At 33.2% G+C, this 24,186-nt stretch overlaps 3 protein-coding genes across 3 annotated transcripts; all 3 read left to right on the top strand.

The window, feature by feature from the left end:
* Window positions 1-827: 827 nt before the first annotated feature.
* On the top strand, window positions 828-2,166 carry HO173_001236 (uncharacterized protein; the record flags this gene model as incomplete). The annotated part of the gene is made up of 2 exons (XM_037303178.1): window positions 828-1,130; window positions 1,180-2,166. 2 exons carry the CDS (start codon window positions 828-830, stop codon window positions 2,164-2,166), a joined length of 1,290 nt encoding a protein of 429 aa, XP_037169825.1.
* A 28-nt stretch (window positions 2,167-2,194) lies between these two features.
* Window positions 2,195-3,208, top strand: HO173_001235 (uncharacterized protein; the record flags this gene model as incomplete). The annotated part of the gene is made up of 1 exon (XM_037303177.1): window positions 2,195-3,208. One exon carries the CDS (start codon window positions 2,195-2,197, stop codon window positions 3,206-3,208), a length of 1,014 nt encoding a protein of 337 aa, XP_037169824.1.
* A 1,488-nt stretch (window positions 3,209-4,696) lies between these two features.
* HO173_001234 (uncharacterized protein) lies at window positions 4,697-6,032 on the top strand (the record flags this gene model as incomplete). Its single annotated transcript, XM_037303176.1, has 4 exons — window positions 4,697-4,858; window positions 4,918-5,396; window positions 5,447-5,520; window positions 5,602-6,032. The coding sequence occupies 4 exons, from the start codon at window positions 4,697-4,699 to the stop codon at window positions 6,030-6,032; spliced, it is 1,146 nt and encodes a 381-aa protein (XP_037169823.1).
* Between the last annotated feature and the right edge of the window lie 18,154 nt (window positions 6,033-24,186).

The raw sequence follows: 24,186 nt of genomic DNA, 5'->3' as shown, positions 1-24,186 counted from the left end.
TCACACTTTCCTCATATCTTCATACTATCTTTGTAGCTCGGAACAACAGCCCAAAGCAGTCATACGGTCGTCATGCGTTTCTGGTGAAAACGCATTACCGTGGCATTTCAAAGAAAATTCGTATCTGTATAGCCTACCTTCATGAGACGGACATCACGCCATTCAGTGCACCACCCTGGTAGCAACTACTTAGATACAACGAGCTGAAATGGGTTGCAGGATCCGCTCCAGGTCGCACTTGGTGACGTGAGCCTTGCGGTGATCTACATCAAATCCTGCACTGCCTTCGAATAAGTTGGCCTGCCGGCCCTGCCCTGCTCTAGAATCCCAGCCATCCGCCAGAGAGAATGTATCTTACGTCACCCAGTAGGCTGAACCGACATGTCGGTGCTGCTGTATGTAAGATCTGCCTTCGACTGAACGCACCGTTTGGTACCTAACTCGGCTCATCCTATCATCGTTATGTGGCACAGTTATGTTACTCTTCTACTTTCTGTGTGATAGTCGCAATATTCAGCGATCATTCTAGGGAGCGAAAAACCGGCTTGATTAATCCTTCGCTCTAACAAAGGTCGGGGATTATTTCCGTACATGCAACTCCTACATACGCTGCGATTGTTGTGTCTGATCACCTGACATTCCAAAAGCTGCAAGAAAGATATCTCGGCCCTAAGACCTTTCAATCTTTTCAGAGTACACTTCCAGTCAAGCGCTTGAAAAAGAATTCATTTCTCAGACCCAACTCTGATCGATTCTCGTAAAGAAAACTTTCAATTAAGCCACTTCTCACTAGAAAGTCTTGGACGCCTGAGCCTCGATTCGCCGTGATGGATGTTCTCAACTCTGCTGCTCCTCCGGACTGTGGTCGAAGAATCATTCCAAAAATCATCGATGACATTGCATCTAGTGACCCTCAACGTACACTCATCGCAGTATGCAAGTCTTCTCGTATAGAGGATGGATTTGTGAACATCAGCTACAGTGCTTTTGCTAGAGCTGTCAACCGCTGTTCTTGGTGGATGGAAAGCGAGCTCGGCCGGAGCAAGACATCTAAGACGGTGCTCTATTTTGGTCCTTTGGATTATCGATACTACATCGTATTGCTCGCAGCTACTAAGACAGGTCATGTGGTGAGTCTACTCTTCATAGTATTATTGGATTCTTATGTTGACCAGCTAGGCGTTCCTAAGCTCCCATCGAAATAGCCTCGAGGCGAATCTTTCCCTCCTAGACTCAACGCACTGTCAGACCATGTTACTTGCGACTGGAGCACCAGCGATGGCTCGGGAAGTACTCGCCGTCCGGCCCTTACAACTCCTCTTGGTACCCGAGATAGACTACTTTATGGATGATGGCACGGATGTGGAGATCTACCAATGGCAAGGAGCCTTTGACGAGGTGAAGGATAAAATCTTCCTGATCCTTCACACCTCAGGCTCTACCGGTCTTCCGAAGCCTGTCTTCGTCACACATGGGGTCTTTGCTAGCAATGATGCCCACCAACTAATTCCTTCTCTCGGAGGATCTCCTACTGTGATCAATTTCCTGGCAGGGAAGAGAATTTTAGTAGCCTTCCCTCCTTTCCATGCTGCCAATCTATTTCTCACAATGGGCTATAACGTCTTTTCTGACATTACATGCGTCTTGCCACCGCCCGGCCCACCTACTGCGGATGTGATCAATGCAATCCACCTGTATGGCGACGTTGATGGCAGCATTCTACCACCATCTACAATTATCGACATCTTCAACACCTCTGAGTACTTATTGAATATGACTACGAAATTGGAGTTTGTGGCCTACGTGGGTGGAGTCCTATCAAAGGAAGTTGGTGACTCTATATCCTCAAAGATGAAACTTCTGACGCTGGTGGGAGCAACGGAGCTTGGATATCTTCCGGTGAAAGTTACCGATAAAGCTACGGCCTGGCAATATCTCCCTCTCAGTCCGTTCCTAGGTCACGAGTACCGCCAGTCTCGGGACGGCTTGAGTGAACTAGTCATCGTACGGAATTCTGGACTTGAATTGTTCCAAGGGGTTTTCTCAGTCTTTCCGAACCTCGATGAATACGCTACAAGCGATCTTTATGAGCTTGACCCTACCGACCCGGGAAATCCCGACTCTTGGTTTTTTTCGAGCAAGGAACGACGACATCATCGCCTTTAGCAATGCCGAAAAGCTTAATCCTGTGACGATGGAGGCTGTGATTTCGTCCCACTCGGCAGTTCAAGCAACGCTTATTAGTGGGAACGGAGAGTTCCAAGCGGCCCTCCTAGTCCAGCCGAAAGCTGACGTTCGCACTTCTCAGGAGAAGGAGGACCTGCTCAATGATATCTGGCCCATTGTCATGCAGGCCAATCGTGACTGTCCAGCTCATGGTCGAATCTTTAAAAACTACATAATGTTCACCACCCCGGGCAAACCGTTGCCCTTGGCAGCAAAAGGTACCGTCCAGCGTTACGCGGCACTGGAACTTTACTCCGAGGAGTTCAGATCTTTATATGACACCTTAAAGAGGAAGAATGAGCTACAGCCTGGAGCGCCTGCTGATCAAGCCAAGTCGACTGTCAAAGAAACAACTGCTTCTACTGGGTTGACTTCTCTGTCCGCTAATTCTGACTTCGGGTCTGGGCTTGATGTACGCATTGAGGAGGCCTTGAATCGTCTTCTACCTGTTGCTCTTTTACAGCACCTAGGTCCGGCCCTTGTGCGGATGACGGCCGACTTGCTGAACCCTGGAGCCACTCAGCAAAGCAAAGAAGTCAAGGCCACTGGGATCAGAGTCAATGGCTCGAGTCCCGTTCGTGGACCCGAACCCAGCGAATCGAGCTTAGATGACCTCAACATATCTACTGCTCAAGCTAATGGTGCTGAGAAAGCCTACAGTAAGGAAGCAAGGACATCGAATGGCCTCACGCTGGAAGAAAAAACCACCAGGGCACTGCAAGGGTTGCAGGATGGCCTTCGTCATGCAATTGCAGAAAGTACCTATCTTCACGGCTTGAGTGATCAAGCAGATTTCTTTGACTGTGGGCTCGACTCGTTACAGGTACCTGGTCTGACGAAAGAGATCAACGAGCTCCTTACGAAGCTGCGGCCTGATGTCGGACTGATCTCGACGAAAGTGATATATGAGTACCCCTCGTTTGAAAGGCTACTGGCATTTTTGCAAAAGCTCTCGACGGTTGAGGGGAAAAGCGAAGTCTGAACGCCGAAGGCGGACAAGAAACCATTCAGACATGACAGGATTTTGATGACTGTGTGCCTACCATAGGATTCAGAATGCGGTTTGCAATGATGTTTTCCTTCGTGCGTTCTTCTCTTGAGACTAGATCATCCCCTTAGTCTTAGAATATTCTGATTTTCCTACTATCTACGATCTTCCTAAGAGACATGACATGTTATGGTAGGACTCGATAGGTAGAAGCGTACAGTATAAACTTTGCAAAATCTCATAGCTGCCTAGATAATCTGACCCAAAAGCCGTGAAAGTTCGTTGCGTCGATTCTCTTGCCAATGTGGAGTCTTGCTTGAGTACAACATAACGTGTTCCATGTAATTTCTACCGAAGAGATGCTTGCGAGTCGGGAATCAGACGCACACTGCTTTGCGCGATTTGAGCTTTGTCTTCTAAAGGCGACCACCCGGCTACCCGGCCGCTCGGAACGGCTTCCTTCCGGAAGTAGTCAAATTCCCAGTAGTCTCCTTTGCGACAGGCTTTCATGCTGCAGTCAGACGGCTCCCATTGCTGCAGTCAGACGGCTGCCATTGCTGCGGTCAGACGGCTGCCATTGCTGCAGTCAGACGGCTCCCATTGCTGCAGTCAGACGGCTGCCATTGCTGCAGTCAGACGGCTCCCATTGCTACAGTCAGACGACTCCCATTGCTGCGGTCAGACGGCTGCCATTGCTGCAGTCAGACGGCTGCCATTGCTGCAGTCAGACGGCTGCCATTGCTGCAGTCAGACGGCTCCCATTGCTGCGGTCAGACGGCTCTCATAACAACTCTAATGCCGTAAAACATACGTCTCCCTATTCATACTAGTGACCGGACATGAACCCCTTATTTGTTTGATTACCTGCATTAGCGGCACTGTCGAAGAAAAGAAGACAGTCCGGTCCCATGAAATCCGAAAAGCGTCGATGTTTGCGCACCTTCCAGCTTGCTTGCATATTAGTAGGCCTGCCGAAAACCCGTTTCCCCGTGTCTTTCCATGCCACCACACAGCAGAGGTCGACCCATTCAACAATTAACACCCATAAGAAAGAGTAAGGCATTTTTGTTTGCTCCGACAGGTGCGATAGTCAATGAATGAAAGTAGAGTCTACTAGAACGCTGCGATCCTTCCGCTACAGCCCGTGGCATGTAGCCTTGCCGCGTTGAGAAAGTGAGATGCTACGACATCGAATTTCTGGGAAAAATTCTGGAAGTGTGACGCCCAGTCATCCACCCATATCCGAATTGACTTGACCCTCCATTCAGTAGACCATTGGACTTGGAAAAGTATCTGTACTTTATCCTTTTCTCGTTACAAAAGTCGGACCTGTATCGTTTCCTGGGCTGTATTATTTAATCCTTTGTTGAAAAAACATATCCTCCTACCCACATCCTTCTTCTGTTAGTCTCAATTTTTATAACAGGTGGAGTCGCTGCCATCACCTTCACATTGTAAAGAACCCGGCGATCTGTATGCAACATGAGCACGCACACGACTGAAGATAAAGGTCCTCAAGTCAATGCTGTCAACTATGCCTTCCTTGTGCTATCAACCCTAGCTGTGATACTAAGATTCTGCGGGCGATTTGTTGCGCAAAAAGCTGGATTTGGGTGGGATGATTGGCTGTCCCTGGCAGCTCTTGTTAGTCCGCCGCATTTGACTCTGTTGAATTTTCGAACCCTAACATTTATCGACTATAGCCTTTCGTCTGGGCAATCTGTGGAATCTCACTCTACTGGGTGTCCATTGGACTTGGAAAACACATCGACCAGATCCCTGGGTCACATTCGGAGCTAGCGAAGCTCCTCTTTATCGACAATCTGATATACAATACCGGGCTTACTGTGGTCAAAATGTCTGTGCTTTTATTCTACGTCCGTGTTTTCCGGATTGTACTAGTATATCGGGTTATCTTCTGGATTGTGGCTTTCCTCATCACCAGCTGGGGCATAGCTATCAACTTTCTTGCCACTTTTACCTGTACTCCAATCCACAAATCGTGGGATCCGACCATACCAGGCCATTGTCTCAACAGTAACAATACATTCCTGGGCGCAACGATACCGAACATCGTGATCGACTTTATACTGTTGGTCTTGCCCATTCCCATGCTGTGGAGACTACATGTTGAGATATCGAGCAAGATCGCACTAGTTGGAGTGTTCTCTGCAGGATATTGGTAAGATCTCGAAGCTCACCTATGATTCTTGCAAGTTGATGAAAGTTCAGCGTACTCATATTGTCTACTATACGCCTGACGTCAATCATTGGCATTGGCGACAAGCTGGAAAAGGATATCTCCTGTAAGTTGGCGCCTCCATCAATGTTTGAATTTGAAGCAGCCCTTCTCCCAGCAAGAACTCTTTACTGACATTTGCAATCAGGGAATCTTGCATATCCTCAGATCCTGATCACGATCGAACTGTCAATAGCGCTCATCAGCAGCTGCTTGCCAAGTATTTTCAATTTAGTCAGACATGGTATCCGGAATTATTTGCCTAATCTCTTTGGAACACTAAGAGAATCGGAGCCTTTGGGCGGACCTGCAGGCGCTCACATTGGAGCCCTTGGAAATCCGATTGAAGAGAATAGGCATACAGGCTTCATGCAGCTGGAAAGTGGCAGAAGTGGTACTGCGGGCTCAAACGAAAGACTATTTGACGGCACGGGTGGGACAGTCCATTACACAAATGCATACCCGGGCCAGATTGGAGATCGAATGGCAGTGGGTGAGGAAGGGGGAATTCCCTTGCATCAAATTCACGTCCGAGACGATATCCATGTCCACGGGTTGAGCGGCCGGAACGGTATATAGAGGAGCGCTCATTGAGCAGTCCTTGCTCCAGGAATTGGGGGAAGGAATGTCGAGATGTGAAAAACAAGTATTGTAATAAAACCGTATATCTTTCACTTTGATTTACTGTCATGGCCAAACACATTGGTTACGCCTGAAACAAGGGAAATCTGCCGGGATTTCCAGGTCTCGGTGAGGGCGTATTTACGGAGGAAGGACCGCATGCTTACTCCGCAGGACAATGTGCATGTGTGTGTGTGTACGAATAAATACACGTGGCCACTGGGCCCCCCGGCCATGTCCCCAGTTAGAATAAAGTAAAATCTTTCGAACCTGTCTCGGTACTGAGGACATGTATGCGACGCTGCGCGTTTAAACCATAGCCAATCGAGATTGGTTTTTCGGATCGAGGTGTGCTCTAGCAGATCCCCTCGGTCACAAGCACAGCATCTTCCGAGGTTCCGCTCTGCTGACAGATGGCAATAGCTCCGTCATTTGCCTCCTGAGACCTGTGATTTGAGAGCGATTTAAAGCTTGCCGCAGCTGCACAGCCTGTTAGTGGGACGAAAAGGATCCTCGCAATAAGTACAGTGTAGCAAGTCCCACTTTTTATTTGTCCAGCCTTGCGGTTGCGACCCCACTTTCAGTTTCCGTTCTGTCACTCTTCATCCAACTTTTCTACTCACTAGTTTTGCTCACACCGTACAATACGCACAGCATTCGCTAGTGTTGGAATCAGCCAATAGGAGGCCAGCATGACTACACTACTAAGTTCCAAATAGGTGTTATTACTACTCCTCATGGTGGCAATGACGCAAGTGGCAAATAGCCTTAGCGTGGGCTTCACACCATAAATAGGTAGTCCACCTCCATCCTTCTTACATACTTCATAGAACATGACACTAGAATAACTATTCTACATGATATGAGACCACTGAATGCACACATTATCCAATAGCTCGAAATTAGAATTACCTCGAATTCTTTTCTGATATTCCTTCCGCTCGATTTCTCGGTCCATCATGCCTGCCACAACGTACAAGGCCTCCGTCATCAACAAGTACCGCCCAGATTTGGCGTCATTCTGAATGCACACATTATCCAATAGCTCGAAATTAGAATTACCTCGAATTCTTTTCTGATATCCCTTCCGCTCGATTTCTCGGTCCATCATGCCTGCCACAACGTACAAGGCCTCCGTCATCAACAAGTACCGCCCAGATTTGGCGTCATTCTGAATGCACACATTATCCAATAGCTCGAAATTAGAATTACCTCGAATTCTTTTCTGATATCCCTTCCGCTCGATTTCTCGGTCCATCATGCCTGCCACAACGTATAAGGCCTTCATCAACAAGTACCGCCCAGATTTGGCGTCATTCGAAGATGTCTATCGTGACATCCACCAGAACCCAGAGCTTTCTGGTCTAGAAGTCCGCACAGCCAACATCGCCGCCTCCCATCTGGAAGGTCTTTATGGTTTCCAAGTCCACCGCGGAGTTGGTGGCCACGGGGTTGTTGGGGTCCTGAAAAATGGTCCCGGCTCCACAGTTCTACTCCGTGCAGACATGGATGCTCTACCCCATCTTGAGAACACGAACCTGGAATATGCGAGTACAAAAATCGCAAAGGATCGTCAAGGGAACGAAACGCCCGTCATGCATGCCTGCGGCCACGATATGCACACGACTAGCCTTATGGCAGCAGCTACGTTGCTTCATGCAGCGAGAACTACGTGGAGGGGGACCCTGATTTGCCTCTTCCAACCGGACGAGGAAACAGCTGGAGGAGCTCAAGCCATGGTGGACGACGGCCTCTTTGACACCAAGAGATACGGGGTTCCAATCCCCGATATCGTGCTTGCCCAGCATGACATTGCTCTCAAAGCAGGCGTCGTTGCCCTCAGCGAAAGTCCGATCCTCACAGCGGTTGATTCCTTTGAAATTCGCATCTTTGGCAAAAGCGGTCATATATCACGTGCGGACCTGTGCGTCGACCCCATTGCAACGGCCAGTCATATCATTGTTCGAATACAGACGCTCGTCACCAAAGAAGTGAGACCAGAAGACTTTGCCGTCGTCGGCTGCGCCAGCTTTCACGGAGGAAGCGCTCCAAACATCATTCCCGATTATGTTGACATCAAAATCTCCATTCGGACCTACCGACCGGAGGTCCATGAACGCATTTTGAACTCCATCAAGCGAGTGGTACACGCCGAGTGCGAGGCTTCTGGGTCACTGGAGATTAAGGAACCTGTGTTCAAGAACATCATGCACGCCCCTCCTACCATCAACGACCCCGTACATACAGCCGTTGTGAAAGATGCTTTCAATCAGTATTTTGGGGACGATAGCATCCCCTTGGATCCACTGGGGCCTAGCGAGGATTGCTCAGTACTGTCCACGGCTTGCGGCGCGCCACTTGTGTTTACCCTCTACGGCTGTGTCGACCCCGAGCAGTGGGCAAAAGCCGTCAAGGAAGGCAGAGTCAATGAGATACCTCAGTATCATTCGGCGTTTTTTGCACCCGCAATCCAGCCGACGTTGCAGACGGCAGTAGATGCGTTCGCAGTGTCAGCTCTAACTTACCTTCAAGGATGAGGGCGTGTTGGAAATCATGCTGCAGCACCATAGTGTGTTGTAGCTACCCCGCAGGTGGCAAATTAGCATGGGCTTCACATGGTATATAAGTAGCCTACATACCACTCCATAATCAATCAATCCCAACAGGTTATGGGCCCTCGCGCAACTGCTACACAAGTTGTTGTCTATCATTAATCCAAATACCCAAGACACCGGAGCATACCTCAAGACACCGAGGAAACCACACACAAATCAGCTCGAAAACACAGAGCACCCACGAAAGACAGTGGGATACTTGGTGAAAATATCCACGAAAGACAAGTCAGCTCGAAAACACAGAGCATCAGTCAAACTCGACCTCTTCATTGAGCAAGTCGACATTCAATTCTTCGATATCAGTCATCAGGTCTGAAGTCGTGCTCGTGTCACGTAAAGGGAAGATCGGGTTTGTGCTCGTGTCACATTCATTCAGGACCCATGCTGCATCATGGGGGTGTGTATTGGATAATGTGTGCATTCAATGATCTCATATCATGTAGAATAGTTATTCTATTATCACATTCTATGAAGTATATAAAAAGAATAGAGGTAGACTACCTATTTATGGTGTGAAGCCTACGCTAAGACTATTTACCACTTATATCATTACCACTATAAGAAGTAATAATAATATCTATTTAAAAGTTAGTAGTATAGTTATACTAGTCTTCTATTAATTAATTCTAATACTCTTATATAATTTAAATAGTAGATTAAAAATACTATTAGTTTTAATACTCTTATATAGTTCGAATTTAGATTACTTCTTATCTACTCTTCTTAAATTTAATTTAATTTATAAATATAGTAAACTTATTATTAATAAGAGCCTTAATAAGTTCGTTTATAGCTATATCGTTTATAGAAACCTATTTAAATATAATTACTTTTACTTTTATTTAATTTCGTACGAAATATTATTAGATATTAATATACTTTATACGTAAGTAAAAGCGAGAATTCTTTATTAATATAATAATTCTCTAATTATTTACTTTAATTAGTATTAATCTATTAAATAATTTAAAGTTAATATTTAATTCGCTTAGAAGTTTAATTAATTATATAGCTTTTTTACTATCTAAGTTTAAATTATATACTTAATTTTATAAGATAATAATATAATAAATTATTATCGTTTAGACGTTTAGCTAACTATCTTACTATAAAATAAAATATATAGACTTTAAGAGATCGATAGATCTCTTAGTTTAAGATCTAATTAGTATTTATATAATCTTTTAATATATTAATTATTCTATACGTAATATTATAAATTAGTATTTTCTTTAAATAATAAATAACTCGTTTAATAATTATAATATATTTCGAATTAAAGTTATAATTATATTATAAAAGAATTATAACGATAAAATAGATATTCGAGCGAGTTTAAATTATAGAATATATTATCGATTTTATTATTAATTAATACTTCTAAATAATTTCTAATTTAATCTTATCGACTAGTTTCTTCTATAGCTAAGTATCTACTATTATTAATATAGAAATAGATGTATAATTAGTTATATTAAATCGTAATAATATCTTCTTTAAATACGTCGTTTAAATAATTTAAACGATTCTCTTTTTACGATTTCTCTAAATTTCTATATTTAAATAGTATAAGTATAGTTCGAGATCGATTATAGCGAATCGCTTATAAAGGTCTTATTTAAGTTTCGATATTTATTTTAATTCTTTAGATTATAGATTTAGATATTATCGATATATTATTATAAGTATATTCTTAATATATTTCTTAGCTCTATAGTCTAGCGAGCCTTAACGAAGATATCTTCTATTATATTATATCTTCTTTTCATCTATATAGTTCGATAGTCTTATTATTATTATTATATCTTACTTATATTAATATTATATCTATATTAATTCTAATACTTCTATACTTTTAATATACTTTAATATAAAATAGTTTTAATTATAAATAGTAAGATAACTTCGAGTTAAAAAGTATAATTCTTATCTTATTTATAATAATTCGATCTTATATCTCGCTAATTTTATTTTATTTAAATATATAAATTATAATAATCTCTTATATAATATCGAAGTTCTTAAAGTATTCTTTAAATTTACTATTAATAAATTCGATACTATTATTTAAATAAACTATCTTAATTTTATAATCGAATTCGTTTTTCATCTAAGTTTTTTAATTATAAAAGAATTTAAAAGCTTTATCTTTATACTTATATATAAAGTATTAAATTTTAAAAATTACTTAGTTAATAAGAAGTATATAATACTTAACTTTATTAATAAATAATATATTAAAAAATTCTCTTAAGTCTATATAAATCTTATCGAGTTTCTAACTATTTTATATTATACTCTTTTTAAAATCTTTTATATAGATCTAATTCGAAGTTTCTATTAGAATCGATATAGATGTAATATTAATATAGATATATTAAATAAGATAACTAGATATCGAATAGCTATATAGATAGAAGGTATTAGATAATAATAAATAATTTTATTAAGATACGCTAGACTCTAATAGATTATAGAGTTAAATAATATATTAAAGAAAATATAAAATATAATTATAATATTATCCTCTCCCCTTTATAGAATTATACTCTTATAATTAATAAGTGAAAGAGTAGTAAAAATAGTATATATATACGCTCGCTTGAAAATTAATAAAATAATAAAGAACTTTTAATATCTAAGATCTTTAATATTATAATCTTTCTCGATAATAATATAGATAGCGAGAGCTTACGTCTCGGCCTTCGCGTTAATATTATTATTAGTTAGAGATATAGCGAGTATAAGAATTTTAATTTAAAAGAAATTGATATAATAATAAATAAGTAGTAAATATAAGTATTTTAGTAGATAATAGTAATTCTCGAGTTAATATTTTAGCGTAAAGAATATTAATAAAATAGTACGAGTTAATTAGTTAAGAGATCTCGAATTAAATTAAACTATAGACGTTAAACTTTAATTTAATATTAAATTAGTTTAGCGTAAACTTCTTTATAATAAGTTATTTAGTTAATATTAATTATATCTAGCGATAATAATAGTAAAATCCGCGTATAATCTAATATAGTCTTAAAATATATTAAGAGTTATATTAATAAGAGAAGTTAACTTAATAAATTTAAAATAAGGTTATTATAAAGTAATATAGATCTAAAAAATCGAATTATAAACGCGAAGAAAATAAAGTCGTTATAAAATATTAGATAGTTTTAATTTATTTAAAAATATAATATTTGAGATATTATTAGGCTTAATAAACTATTTACGAGTATCGCTTATAGAAATCGTCGATTATATCTTAATAATTTTCAAATTCGCTATTATTCGAGTTATACTATTTAAGATTCTTATTAAGATTCTCTTATTTTACTCGATATTTAAGATAATCGTTAATAAATTTAAAGACGATAATCTTCTTTACTATCTATTTAATTCGATCTTTAATAGTAATATACTTCGATAAAGAATTAATCTATTTAGATAAGAGGTTTATCGATATAAGACTTAAGAGATTAAGATAAAATATATTATAGATCTTTATACTTATTAAAAGCTTTAAGCGATATAAGATTTTTATAAGATCTATTACTTTAAATAAGCTATATCTCTTATTATCTAATTTTCGAGATAATTAATTTAAGATAATATTCTTATTATTAAGAAAGATTATATTATTTACTTTAAAAGTAATCTTCTAATATCGCTTATTAATCTAGATTATTATAATCTTTTAAATATAATTTATATTATTTCGAATATAGTTAAAAACTTATTATATATATTTAATAATATCTTTTACTTAAATAACGTTAAAGTACTTATAAGTAATATTATAGTTAATAATATTTAAGCTAAAACTTATTTAAGAATAAAAGCTCTTATTTATAAAGAATAATAAAATATTTATAACTACGAAAGTAGTATTATTATTAATAAATTTAATAATAAATAATTATCTAGATTAATTATTTTATATATAATTATAATATATTTAAAAATAACGTTTTATATTCTAATTAGTCTATTTAATTTATTTATTAATTTTAAGATAAAAGACTATTAATAGCTTAGTCTTAATTTTAAGTCGTTTATAAAAGACTTTTTATATTATTAATATAAATTAAAAGTTTTTATTTAAAATTATTAACGTCGATAGATTATATAAGCGAAAGATCTTTTTAAATAATATATTAATTATCTTTTTAATTATAATTCCTTTATCTATATTAGAGTATATAATATAATATTATTTCTTAATAAGTCGATTTATCGCTATCTAGATAGCGTTATATTTATTAAATATAAATAAATTTATTATAAAGTCTATTAAGATATTCTATTATCGCTTTTAAGAAATTAATAGAGATTATAATAAACTATATTCTTAATTATAAGAGGTCTTAGATCTATAATAAATATAGTAGTTTTAAATATAGATAGTAATAATAGCTTTTATATCTTATTAATAATATTCTCGCTTAAATAGCTTATAGATATAGACTATATCGAAATATTTATATAAAAATTAATTATATACTTCGCGAATAACGTTAATATATAAATCTTTTAATATCTATAAGCGATTTTTATAATAGAGTATTTTATTCTCTATAAAGTACTTATTAAGTATAACTTCGCGAAGTTTATTCTTATCTTTTATAATTATCTTATAAATTTCGTTATAAAATTTATTAATCTTATTTTTCTAGACTATTCTATAAAAGATAAAATCGTTAATAATATAAATTCTAATATCTTTATTATTAAGTTTTAAATAATTAGATATAAATATTATCTAATATTACTACTTTAAACGTTTATTCTCTAAACTATTTAATTTAAAATTAACTATATATATAAATATATTAATCTTAATATTCTAAGATCTTAGACGATAAATAATTTTAATATTAAATTTAAATAGTATATTTAAATAGCGAGTCTAGCGATAACTTAGATTTCTTTCTTTAATAAAATATATTAAGTCTTTATAATTTATAAAGATCTTAATAGAGATATTAATATATTTTAATTTAGAACGCTAGTATTTTAAATAGCGAATAATAGCTAGTAATTTCTTATTATAGATTTAATAGTTATACTTAGCTAAAGTAAGATTTTTATTATAAAAAATTATCGAATATAAGACTTCGTCGTTATTATATTAAGATAAAATATTATTATTAATATAATTAAAGAAGTTTATTTTAAATATAATATTTTTCGATTTATCGAAATAGCGTAGAATTAAAGCTCTTATAATAGCTATCTTTAGTAAATAAAAGACTTTCTAATAGATCGATAATTAATTAAATATTACTTTCTTAACTATAAGTTTTACTATTAATTTTATAATCTTTGAGAAATCTCTTATAAATTAATAATAGAAGTTATAAAAGCTAATAAAGGCCTATATCTCCTTTAAATTAATAGAGATAGATTATTTAATAATAGCTTAAATTTTAATAGAGTTTATTTATAGATTATTAATCGAAATAAGAAGATCTAAAAACTTCGTCTTCTAGATATAGAACTCGTATTTAAGAATATCTATCTATAATTCGACCTTTTATAGCTTTTAAAGAATCTTTCGAATATACGTAATATATTTCTTTCTTAATCGATTATAAATAAGAATATTATTAAGATAGACTTAATAGAAGTCGTTTAGATACTTAAATAGAATATTATTTATATATTATTAATAGATAGCTAAGTTATTAATTAGATCGAAGAAGAGTACTCGATACTTTATATATATCGAGAAAGATAATAAAGATAATAAGATTCTTACTATTAAGATATATACGTAATTTATTAAATACGACTATAATATTTAATCGAGTAAGATATTTATAGCTCTAAATTCTCGCGAGAACCTCGTCTATTAATAAAATTAAATATCGATTTCTCTTAGTAATAGTATTTAGCCTTCGATAGTCTATATAAAAGTATAAGTCTTTATTTAGTTTCTTAATAAATAGAATAGAGAATATAAACGAAGTATAACTAGATATTATAAAATCCTTTTTTAAATACTTATTTAAATACTTTTTAATCTATTTTAACTTATATTCTAATATAGAATAAACTTAACTCTTTAATAGTTCGACGATATTAATCTCTATAAATTTTAGTTTATAATTATAAAGACGATATAATAATAATTTATTTATCTTTATTCTATCGAAAATATCTAAATAGTCGTAATACTTTATAGAGAGTTTTCGTTTAATATCTTTAGAGCTAATAATTTCGATAGCGCTAATTTAAATAGAATAATTCGATTTATAGTATCTCTTATACTTCTTTTCTAAGTTATAAAAATATAGCTTATTAATCGATATACGAGAATTATATAATTTCTTCTAAAGAGGTAACTCTTTCGATAACGAGTTATAGATCTCGTTTATAATAAGGCTAAATAGATGATTTCTCTTATTACGCGCTAATTAATAGTATAATATAATATTAATTTCGGCGATATTAATAGATTATAAATCTATATCTTATTTTTATTTTATATTTCGAGAAGTAGATATTAACCTCTTCTTATTAATTAATTCGCTAAGAACGTTTAAGTTAATAGTAAAGTTCGAGTTATCGTTATATATAGATTAAGGAGAAGGTTTTTTCTTTAAGATAGCCTATAAGATAGGAGATTTTAATTTCGGATCTAGTAAGATAGCGAGATCCTCCGCTATCGAGGTCTTATTATCGTTATAATTATAGCGGTCTAATATAAAAAGAATCTTATCTTTTATTATATCGAGAAGCACCTTATACTTATTTATTCATAATTTTCCTAGAATTATATTATATATAAGAAGGGCGATAAATATAGAATATATTCCCTCTCGATAGCTATTTACTATTATTATTAAAAGTAAATAATAGATAATAGACTTCTTTGCGATTCGACTATTATAATTCTTTAGAGATTTAGATTTCGATAGTAAAATCGATTCTAATAGTAATTCTTTATAAATTCTATAAATTAGAAACTTATTAATAACTATATATATTCTAGTATATTTACTATCGATAAGAATATTCTAGAGTAAGTATTTTCGTTTCTATAATAATAGCGTTATTTATATTCTAAAAGAACGATATATTAAAGAATTATTAAAAGTATTTAGTAGATATATATTATAAGTTTTCTTTATCGTAACTTTAATAGAGGCTATTCGTTTTCTAAATTCTTAGAGACTTCGTAAGCGTCGGCTAGTAGATTTATCTTATATTCGTTATTAATAGTAAGTTCGTAGATTCTTATCTTTCGTAAGATCTTCTTATTAGCGTTAGTCTATTTTTATATTAAATAATTATATCTTATATAATCTATCTTCCTATAATTAAAATATATTAAATCTCTTAAATCTATATTAATTATTATCTTCGATATATTCTAAAAGATATTTAAGATATAAGTACTTAATATAATAGCGAAAGGCGTATAATCCTCGATTATAGTAGTAATTATCTTTTTTATTTAAGTTATAATAATTTTAAGAGTCGTTTTATTAATAATTAGAGCTAGACGTAGTTTATAGTTTACGCGCTATAAGTTATCGTTATTTATAAGATATTTCTTAATATTTCTTAAGGATATAAACTTATAATTAGAAAGGGCTATAAAAACGAAGTGAAGTTAAATATATATTTATAGCTTGATATTTAAATTATCCCTTAGGTGGATTTCGTTATAATTAAGTATAAAATCGAGTCTAACGAGTTCTATATAGAATCTATTAAAGGGCTAGATTATCTATTAAAGAAAATTGTATTCGCGTTTTATCTTTTTATAACGATCTATCTCTTTATAGATCTTAGTTAGCTAGTTTATAACCTCGCTAACTAATATATAGAGATTTATAATATCTCTATATCTTCTATTTAGAATATAAGAGATCGCTTTTCTATTTATATATAATAGAAAGTAAATAATTTAAGACGTCTCGATAGAGTAGTAATTCTTATTATCTAATAACTTTTCCTTTATTTTAACTAATTAATTCTTCTATATAAGATTCTTATCGTTAATAAAGAAGAAAGAATTCGATAGCTTAGTAAACTTCTCTTTTCTATAAATAGAATATAAAACTTAAGCGGGCTTTATTAAGGTTAACGCTTATATCTTAGAGGTAATTTATAAGTTCTTAAGTATATCTAATTATATTGCTATTAGCTATTATCGAAGCTTTCTATTCTATTCTTATAGCTTCTCGGCCTTAATACTAACTTATTTTAAGCGTTATTAAGTCTTATTTTATTAATCTATTATCTTATTCTTCTTAATTTTAAGATTAATATATTATTTAGCTATATCTCGAAACTAATCTTATTAATAGCGAAGATCGCGGAGTATAATAAGAAATTAATTAGATTTTTTATCGATCTAATTATATAGTTAGTCAACGCTAATAATCTATTATAGATTTATAATAACCGCGATATTCTTCGCTATATTATTAGATAGTAAGAATTATTATTAATTAAATATCTAAGTAAGAAGATTACTAACTCGATTTATCTTACTTAATTATATATTAAAAATAATAATTTTAAAATAAAGATAAGAGAGTTACGTTATTTCTCTCGATTTTTTAATATTATAAATATTAAGCGAAGGAGAGAAAAGAAAAACTTCTTATAATACCTTTTATAAGACTTTATTACAAATTCGAAAAATAATATTATATTTTACGGGGACTTTTTTTCCTAATTTGTAAATTATTTAGACTATCGTGAAAATTATAAATTATCTATAAATCTAAAAAGTTTCTTTTCGTATGATTTTCGCCGAGTCCGCACTATAAGTATAATTTAGTACGATTTAGTCTATTAAGTAGACTTTATCTATATTTAACTCTTTTCGCCAGTTCTATCAATTTAGTAACTTTAAAAATTTTTTAACAACTTTAAAAATTTTACGTAATGCACTCTAAGTACTATTCTATATACGGAGTACATATGATATTAATATATATCATCATTAATATGCGCATTATTGTGCGCTATATTAGAGTATTACTTACGCGACTAATTTTATTAAATCGTCTAATTCCGTAGTCAAATTTAAGTTAACGTTGATACTCGTCGTTATAGAACCTTATCGTCGTAACGTCGATTATTAGAACTTTTCTTTTTTTATACGTATTGCTACTAAACTAATAGAACTAATGGAAAAGATTAAGATAGTTGCTAAACCGGCGGAATTTTGGCTGATTTTTGAGATAGTTACTGAATCGGCGGAATTCTTAATTTCAGCCCTATTCGCAAGATCAGCAATTTGAAATTTAGTAGAAACTTTTCAGATTTGCAGATAATAGTTTAAATATCGTTCTTTTAAATACTTTTACTTCGCTTAGAGAATTAGTTATATAATTATTAAGTTAAATAATAATTTCTTTAGATTTATTAATTATATAAATAAACTAATCTAGTAATTATTTTATTCCTCTAACTAATTATAAAATCGTTACGCTATCTCGATAAGTATTCTTTATAATATATTATCTATATAATAGATTTATCTAGAAATATAATAACTTAACTTAATATCTTACTAAAGCCCCTACTAATAGATTTCTTAAATTTATCTACTAATTTAAATATAGTAAGTAGAGTAATCTAGTTATAATATTAGAATTAATATAGATATAATATTAATATAGATATATTAAATAAGATAATTAGATATCGAATAGCTATATAGATAGAAGATATTAGATAGTAATAGATAACTCTATTAAGATACGCTAGGCCCTAATAGATTATAGGGCTAAATGATATATTAAGAGAGATATAGAATACGATCGTAATAGTTTCTAAGTTAATATAATATCTTTATTTATATTAATAAATCTCTTAAAATTAATCTAATCTAGATATCTTATTCGACGATATTATAGCTTAATATCTTTCTTATTATTAAATATTAAAGTAAATATTAAAACTTTTATATTTTTTTAAATAAATATTAATATCTTAATTATAAATTATAAGATATTAAGAATATAGATATTATATTTAAAATACTATTAATAAGCTTACTACTCTAAAGAATATAATAGTTATTATTAAGAAAGATAATTTTAAATTCTTTTCGTATAGCCTAATTAATCGAAAATAGTTTATATATAAAATTCGAAATATATAAGACTTTATTAATTTTTATAAAAGTATTAAATTTATTCTATAATAGCTATTTTATTTTAATTATATCGTAGCTCTTTATTTAAATAATAATTCTATTAATTATTATAATATTTATACGATATAGCTAATAGTCGATAAACTCGTTTTTATTAAAGAATATATAATTAATATAGTTTAAATTAATTATTTATTCGTATATAGTAGTAAATTAACTATATATATATACTATAAGTAAAGGCCTATAAATTAAATTCATAAAGTTGAATTTTTCATTTTTCTAAGTTAAATGAAGTTGAATTTTTCTAAGTTAAATCGAATTTTAGTTCTAGCTCTAAGTTAAATCGAACTCTAATCGCTTACTATACGTTTTTAATCTACTTTTACTACTATAAAATTAATTTAATCTATATAATATATAGATATATATATATGAAGAGAGGCGCGCTAAGATTTAATTAGAAAGGTATATTAAGTATAAAAAATTAATTCATAATAATTGTCTATAAAAAATAGAGAAAGACTATATTTTTATAATAAGAAGTATTAAAATATCGAAAAGAAATAGAGATAACGTGCTAGTTAGTGATATAAATCCTATAATATCTTCTACCGCAGTAAATTCTTTCGAATAATAAAATAGCTATAGATATTAAATAGTTTCAATTCGTTTAAATATATATCGTTCGATATTCCTTCTATAGAGGTTTAATTGGCTGTAATCGTCGCAGTAGATCCTCCTCTCGTGATGTTATTGATATATTATATAAATGCAGTAGGAATAATAGGGCAAGTTGCAGTGGGGATGACAGGCTAAGTTGCAGTGGTGTTCTCCGCTTACTGAGTAATGATTTGATGTAGAACCGTGGAGAGCATATAACGTGGGATCTTGGAGAGCTGAGCCGTGTTCTTGGTGCTGAAGGCCTTATTGCCGCTTGGTTTCTCCGCAGTGTTCTCCGCATTCGCCTGCTATCGTGACTTCTCTTACCCTGGCTAAGTGGATTGGTGTGAGACCGTGGAGAGTAGGCCTATTGTGTCACTGCTGCTGATGACTATCTCCGTAGTGTTCTCCGCAGTATTCTCCGCATTCGCCTGCTGTCGTGACTTCTCTTACCCTGGCTGAGTGGATTAATGTAGGATCTTAGAGAGCTGAGCCGTGTTTTTGACGATGGTGGCCTTATTGCCGCTTAGTTTCTCCGCAGTATTCTCCGCATTTGCCTATTGTAATTCCTTCTCTTACTCCTCCTCTTATAGAGTATCAGACTAAGTAGCTAGCTAAGTGGTTGACTGAGTGAATAACTAATATAACGTGGGATCTTGAAGAGCTAAGCCGTGTTCTTAACGATGGTAGCCTTATTACCGCTTAATTTCTTCGTAGTATTCTCCGCATTTACCTATTATAGTTCCTCCTCTTACTTCTTCTCTTATAGAGTATCGACGCGTTTATAAGTAGTAGTAGGTATCTATTAAGCTCGCTTGCGGCCTCGATTGCCAGCAATAGCGAATTCGCCGAGCGGTAGTCTAAGGGCGTTAGTAGGGGCTCTAAGAGGCGGGTAGAAGAGGGTGTATATATCTAAAGTGTTTAGAAATATATCGAGGACGAACGTATTTATATTGATAAATTGATAGAATAGTAGATAAATAATAATTATATAAATAAATAAAAGAATTATTATTTAATTTCGAACGCGTCTAATATAACTATTATAACTATTATATTTAAATATCTATTTAATTTACTAATAATAGACTAAACTTTATAATTTTTACATCGTTAGAAAGCGTAAACTAAGCTCTTTAATTTACGAAATTATAAAGTAATAGTATTCGTAGAGAGCTGATTATTTTAGAGTGTAAAATTTCTATATATAAATTTTTAATAAGAGAGCTCGAGAGGGTTAGCGGGCTAACTTAGCTGATCTAACTAAAGAGCGTAGTAATTCTAAATTAATAATTAACTATATATATAAATTTAAGATTTTCTAATTTAGCTCTATCTTATTCTTTTATATATACTAATATAAAAGAGAAAGTAAGTTAAGAATTCGTATAAAATTTTATTAATTATTTCGATATTCTTTATAGAATTAAATAAAGAGTTAAAGATATTTTTAGTCTCTCGATTTATCTTATTATTTAATTTTAGATTAGCGTTAAGCTAAGATATTAACTAATTCTCTATATTTTCTTATAATTCTCGCGATTTAATTATTTAATTAAGAGATAATTTAAAGTTTTAATTTCGAGTTTTTTATCTATTATCTCTTTATCTAATTTAGATATTAATATATTAATTAAATAACTCTAATATTCTTTAACTCTTATAGTATCTCTACTATCGATTATAATATAAATTATTATTATTATTATTATTATTATTATTATTATTATTATTATTATTATTATTATTATTATTATTATTATTATTATTATTATTATTATTATTATTATTATTATTATTAAAAAAAAAGTATTTTATAATTATAAAAAGTTTAATAGTTAAATAATTAATATCGCTTCTTATTTTTATTTACTAATAATATATACTTTAAATAATTAAATACGTTTACTAGTTGAAAAGATATATAAAAAGAATTAAACTTGAAATTTTTTAACTTTTACTTCTTTTTTTAAAAATTTATATCTTTATAATCTATTTATAAAATCTTATAATTCTTAATATTCTATAACGAGACTAGTTTATTTTATACGAGACGATTATTAATAATTTAGTTAAAAAAGCTTAATCTCGAAAATATCTACGTTTTATAGTTAGATACCCCTATTTGAATCTAAATAGAGCCCTTATAGAGGCTTCGTAGGGCTCTCGTAGAGGCTACTACGAATAACGTTTTTAAAATACGATAATTTATATATTAAATATCGAGTAAGATTAGAAATATTCTATATCTTTTAAAATAATATCTCGAAAATTACTTAAATTCTATATTAAATATTATATCTTTTCGACTATTAAATACGTTATCTAATCTCTTATAATAAGTATTATCTAAGTTCTTTAAAAGAGAATTAATAGTATTATTATTATTATTACCTCGATTTTATTTTAAAGTAATATTTTTATATTTTAAATTATTATTATCTTTAAAAATCTTCTTATTCTTTTATTTCTTATTAAATTTCTTTATAATAACGATTAAAGCTTATTTCTTATTTTTTACTTAAAAAGATAATCTTCTCTATAAAGAAGTATAATAATTTTATTAAAGTTTAATATATTATTAAGTTATAAGTTTAGGCCTATAAATTAAATTTATAGAAAGTAATTTATTTTTAAATCTAATTTCGAGATTAAATTCGATTCTTAAACTTCGAAGAGTAAAAATATTTTAATTTAAGATTTACTTAAAATAATTAGATTAAATTTTAAAAAATTAAAATTATTAGAAAGTATTAGAGCGTAATCGCTTTAATAGTCTATAGCGAGGATATAGTAGACTCTTATAGAGTTAAATAGAGCGTATCGGCCATAAAGCGCGATACCCTCGATTCTTTTAATCTATAGTCTAGTAATAGTCGAATTATTCTTATAGAAAGCGTAGATTAAGTTCTATAATTAATAAAAAAAAATTAAAGTTTTTAATAGAAAAAAGAAAAAGTTATATTAATATTAGATTTTTAGAAAGTTAATTAACTTTAAATTAATTTACTTATAATTAATAAGAAGTTAATTTTAATATCTATTACAAGTAAAGGCCTATGAATTAAATTCATGAAGTTGGATTTTTCATTTTTCTAAGTTAAATGAAGTTGGATTTTTCTAAGTTAAATCGAATTTTAGCCCTAGCCCTAAGTCAAATCGAACTCTAATCGCTTGCTGTGCGTTTTTGACCTACTTCCACTACTACAAAATTAATTCAATCTATGTGATATACAGGCATATATGTGCGGAGAGAGGTGCGCTAAGGTCTAATTAGGAAGGTATATCAAGTGAAGGATTAATCCGTAATAATTGCCTATAAAAAACAGAGAAAGGCCATGTCCTTATGGCAAGAAGTATCGAAATACCGGAAAGAAATGGAGACAACATGCCAATTAGTGGTGTGAATCCCACATTATCTCCTACCGTAGTGAAATCATTCGAATAATGAAATAGCTGTCAGAGTAAGACATCGGACGGTTCCAATTTGTCCAAATATGCATCGTCCGATGTTTCTCCTGCAGAGGCCGCAGTGATGTATCATATTAATGCAGTGGGGATGACAGGCCAAGTTGCAGTGGTGTTCTCCGCTTACTGAGTGATGATTTGATGTGGAACCGTGGAGAGCATATGACGTGGGATCTTGGAGAGCTGAGCCGTGTTCTTGGTGCTGGGGGCCTTGTTGCCGCTTGGTTTCTCCGCAGTGTTCTCCATAGTGTTCTCCGTATTTGCCTGTTGTAGTTCCTCCTCTTACCCCTTAATGTAGTGGGGATGACAGGCTAAGTTGCAGTGGTGTTCTCCGCTTGCTGAGTAGATTTATAACGTGGATTTAACGTGGGATCTTGGAGAGCTGAGCCGTGTTCTTGGTGCTGGGGGCCTTGTTGCCGCTTGGTTTCTCCGCAGTGTTCTCCGCATTTGCCTGTTGTAGTTCCTCCTCTTGCTCCTCCTCTTGTAGAGTATCAGACTGAGTGGCTAGCTGAGTGGCTGACTGAGTGGATAACTGATATGACGTGGGATCTTGGAGAGCTGAGCCGTGTTCTTGACGATGGTGGCCTTGTTGCCGCTTGGTTTCTCCGCAGTGTTCTCCGCATTTGCCTGTTGTAGTTCCTCCTCTTACTCCTTAATGTAGTGGGGATGATAGGCTAAGTTGCAGTGGTGTTCTCCGCTTGCTGAGTGATGATTTGATGTGGAACCGTGGAGAGCATATGACGTGGGATCTTGGAGAGCTGAGCCGTGTTCTTGACGATGGTGGCCTTGTTGCCGCTTGGTTTCTCCGCAGTGTTCTCCGTAGTGTTCTCCGCAGTGTTCTCCGCATTTGCCTGTTGTAGTTCCTCCTCTTACTCCTTAATGTAGTGGGGATGATAGGCTAAGTTGCAGTGGTGTTCTCCGCTTGCTGAGTGATGATTTGATATGGAACCGTGGAGAGTATATGACGTGGGATCTTGGAGAGTTGAGCCGTGTTCTTGGTGCTGGGGGCCTTGTTGCCGCTTGGTTTCTCCGCAGTGTTCTCCGCATTTGCCTGTTGTAGTTCCTCCTCTTGCTCCTCAACTCGTTGCAGGGTCCTCCTCTTGCTGAGAGTATTAGACGTGGAGTGGCTAGCTGAGTGTGCTGACTGATGATGTGATAACTGGAATATGACGTGGGATCTTGGAGAGCTGAGCCGTGTTCTTGACGATGGTGGCCTTGTTGCCGCTTGGTTTCTCCGCAGTGT

This window comes from Letharia columbiana (assembly GCF_014066305.1).
Source record: "Letharia columbiana isolate WasteWater2 chromosome Unknown Sc0000002_s0, whole genome shotgun sequence".
NCBI classification, from domain to species: Eukaryota; Fungi; Ascomycota; class Lecanoromycetes; order Lecanorales; family Parmeliaceae; genus Letharia; species Letharia columbiana.
The sequence above is the reverse complement of the archived record's forward strand: the minus strand, read 5'-3'. Positions and strand labels throughout refer to the sequence as shown.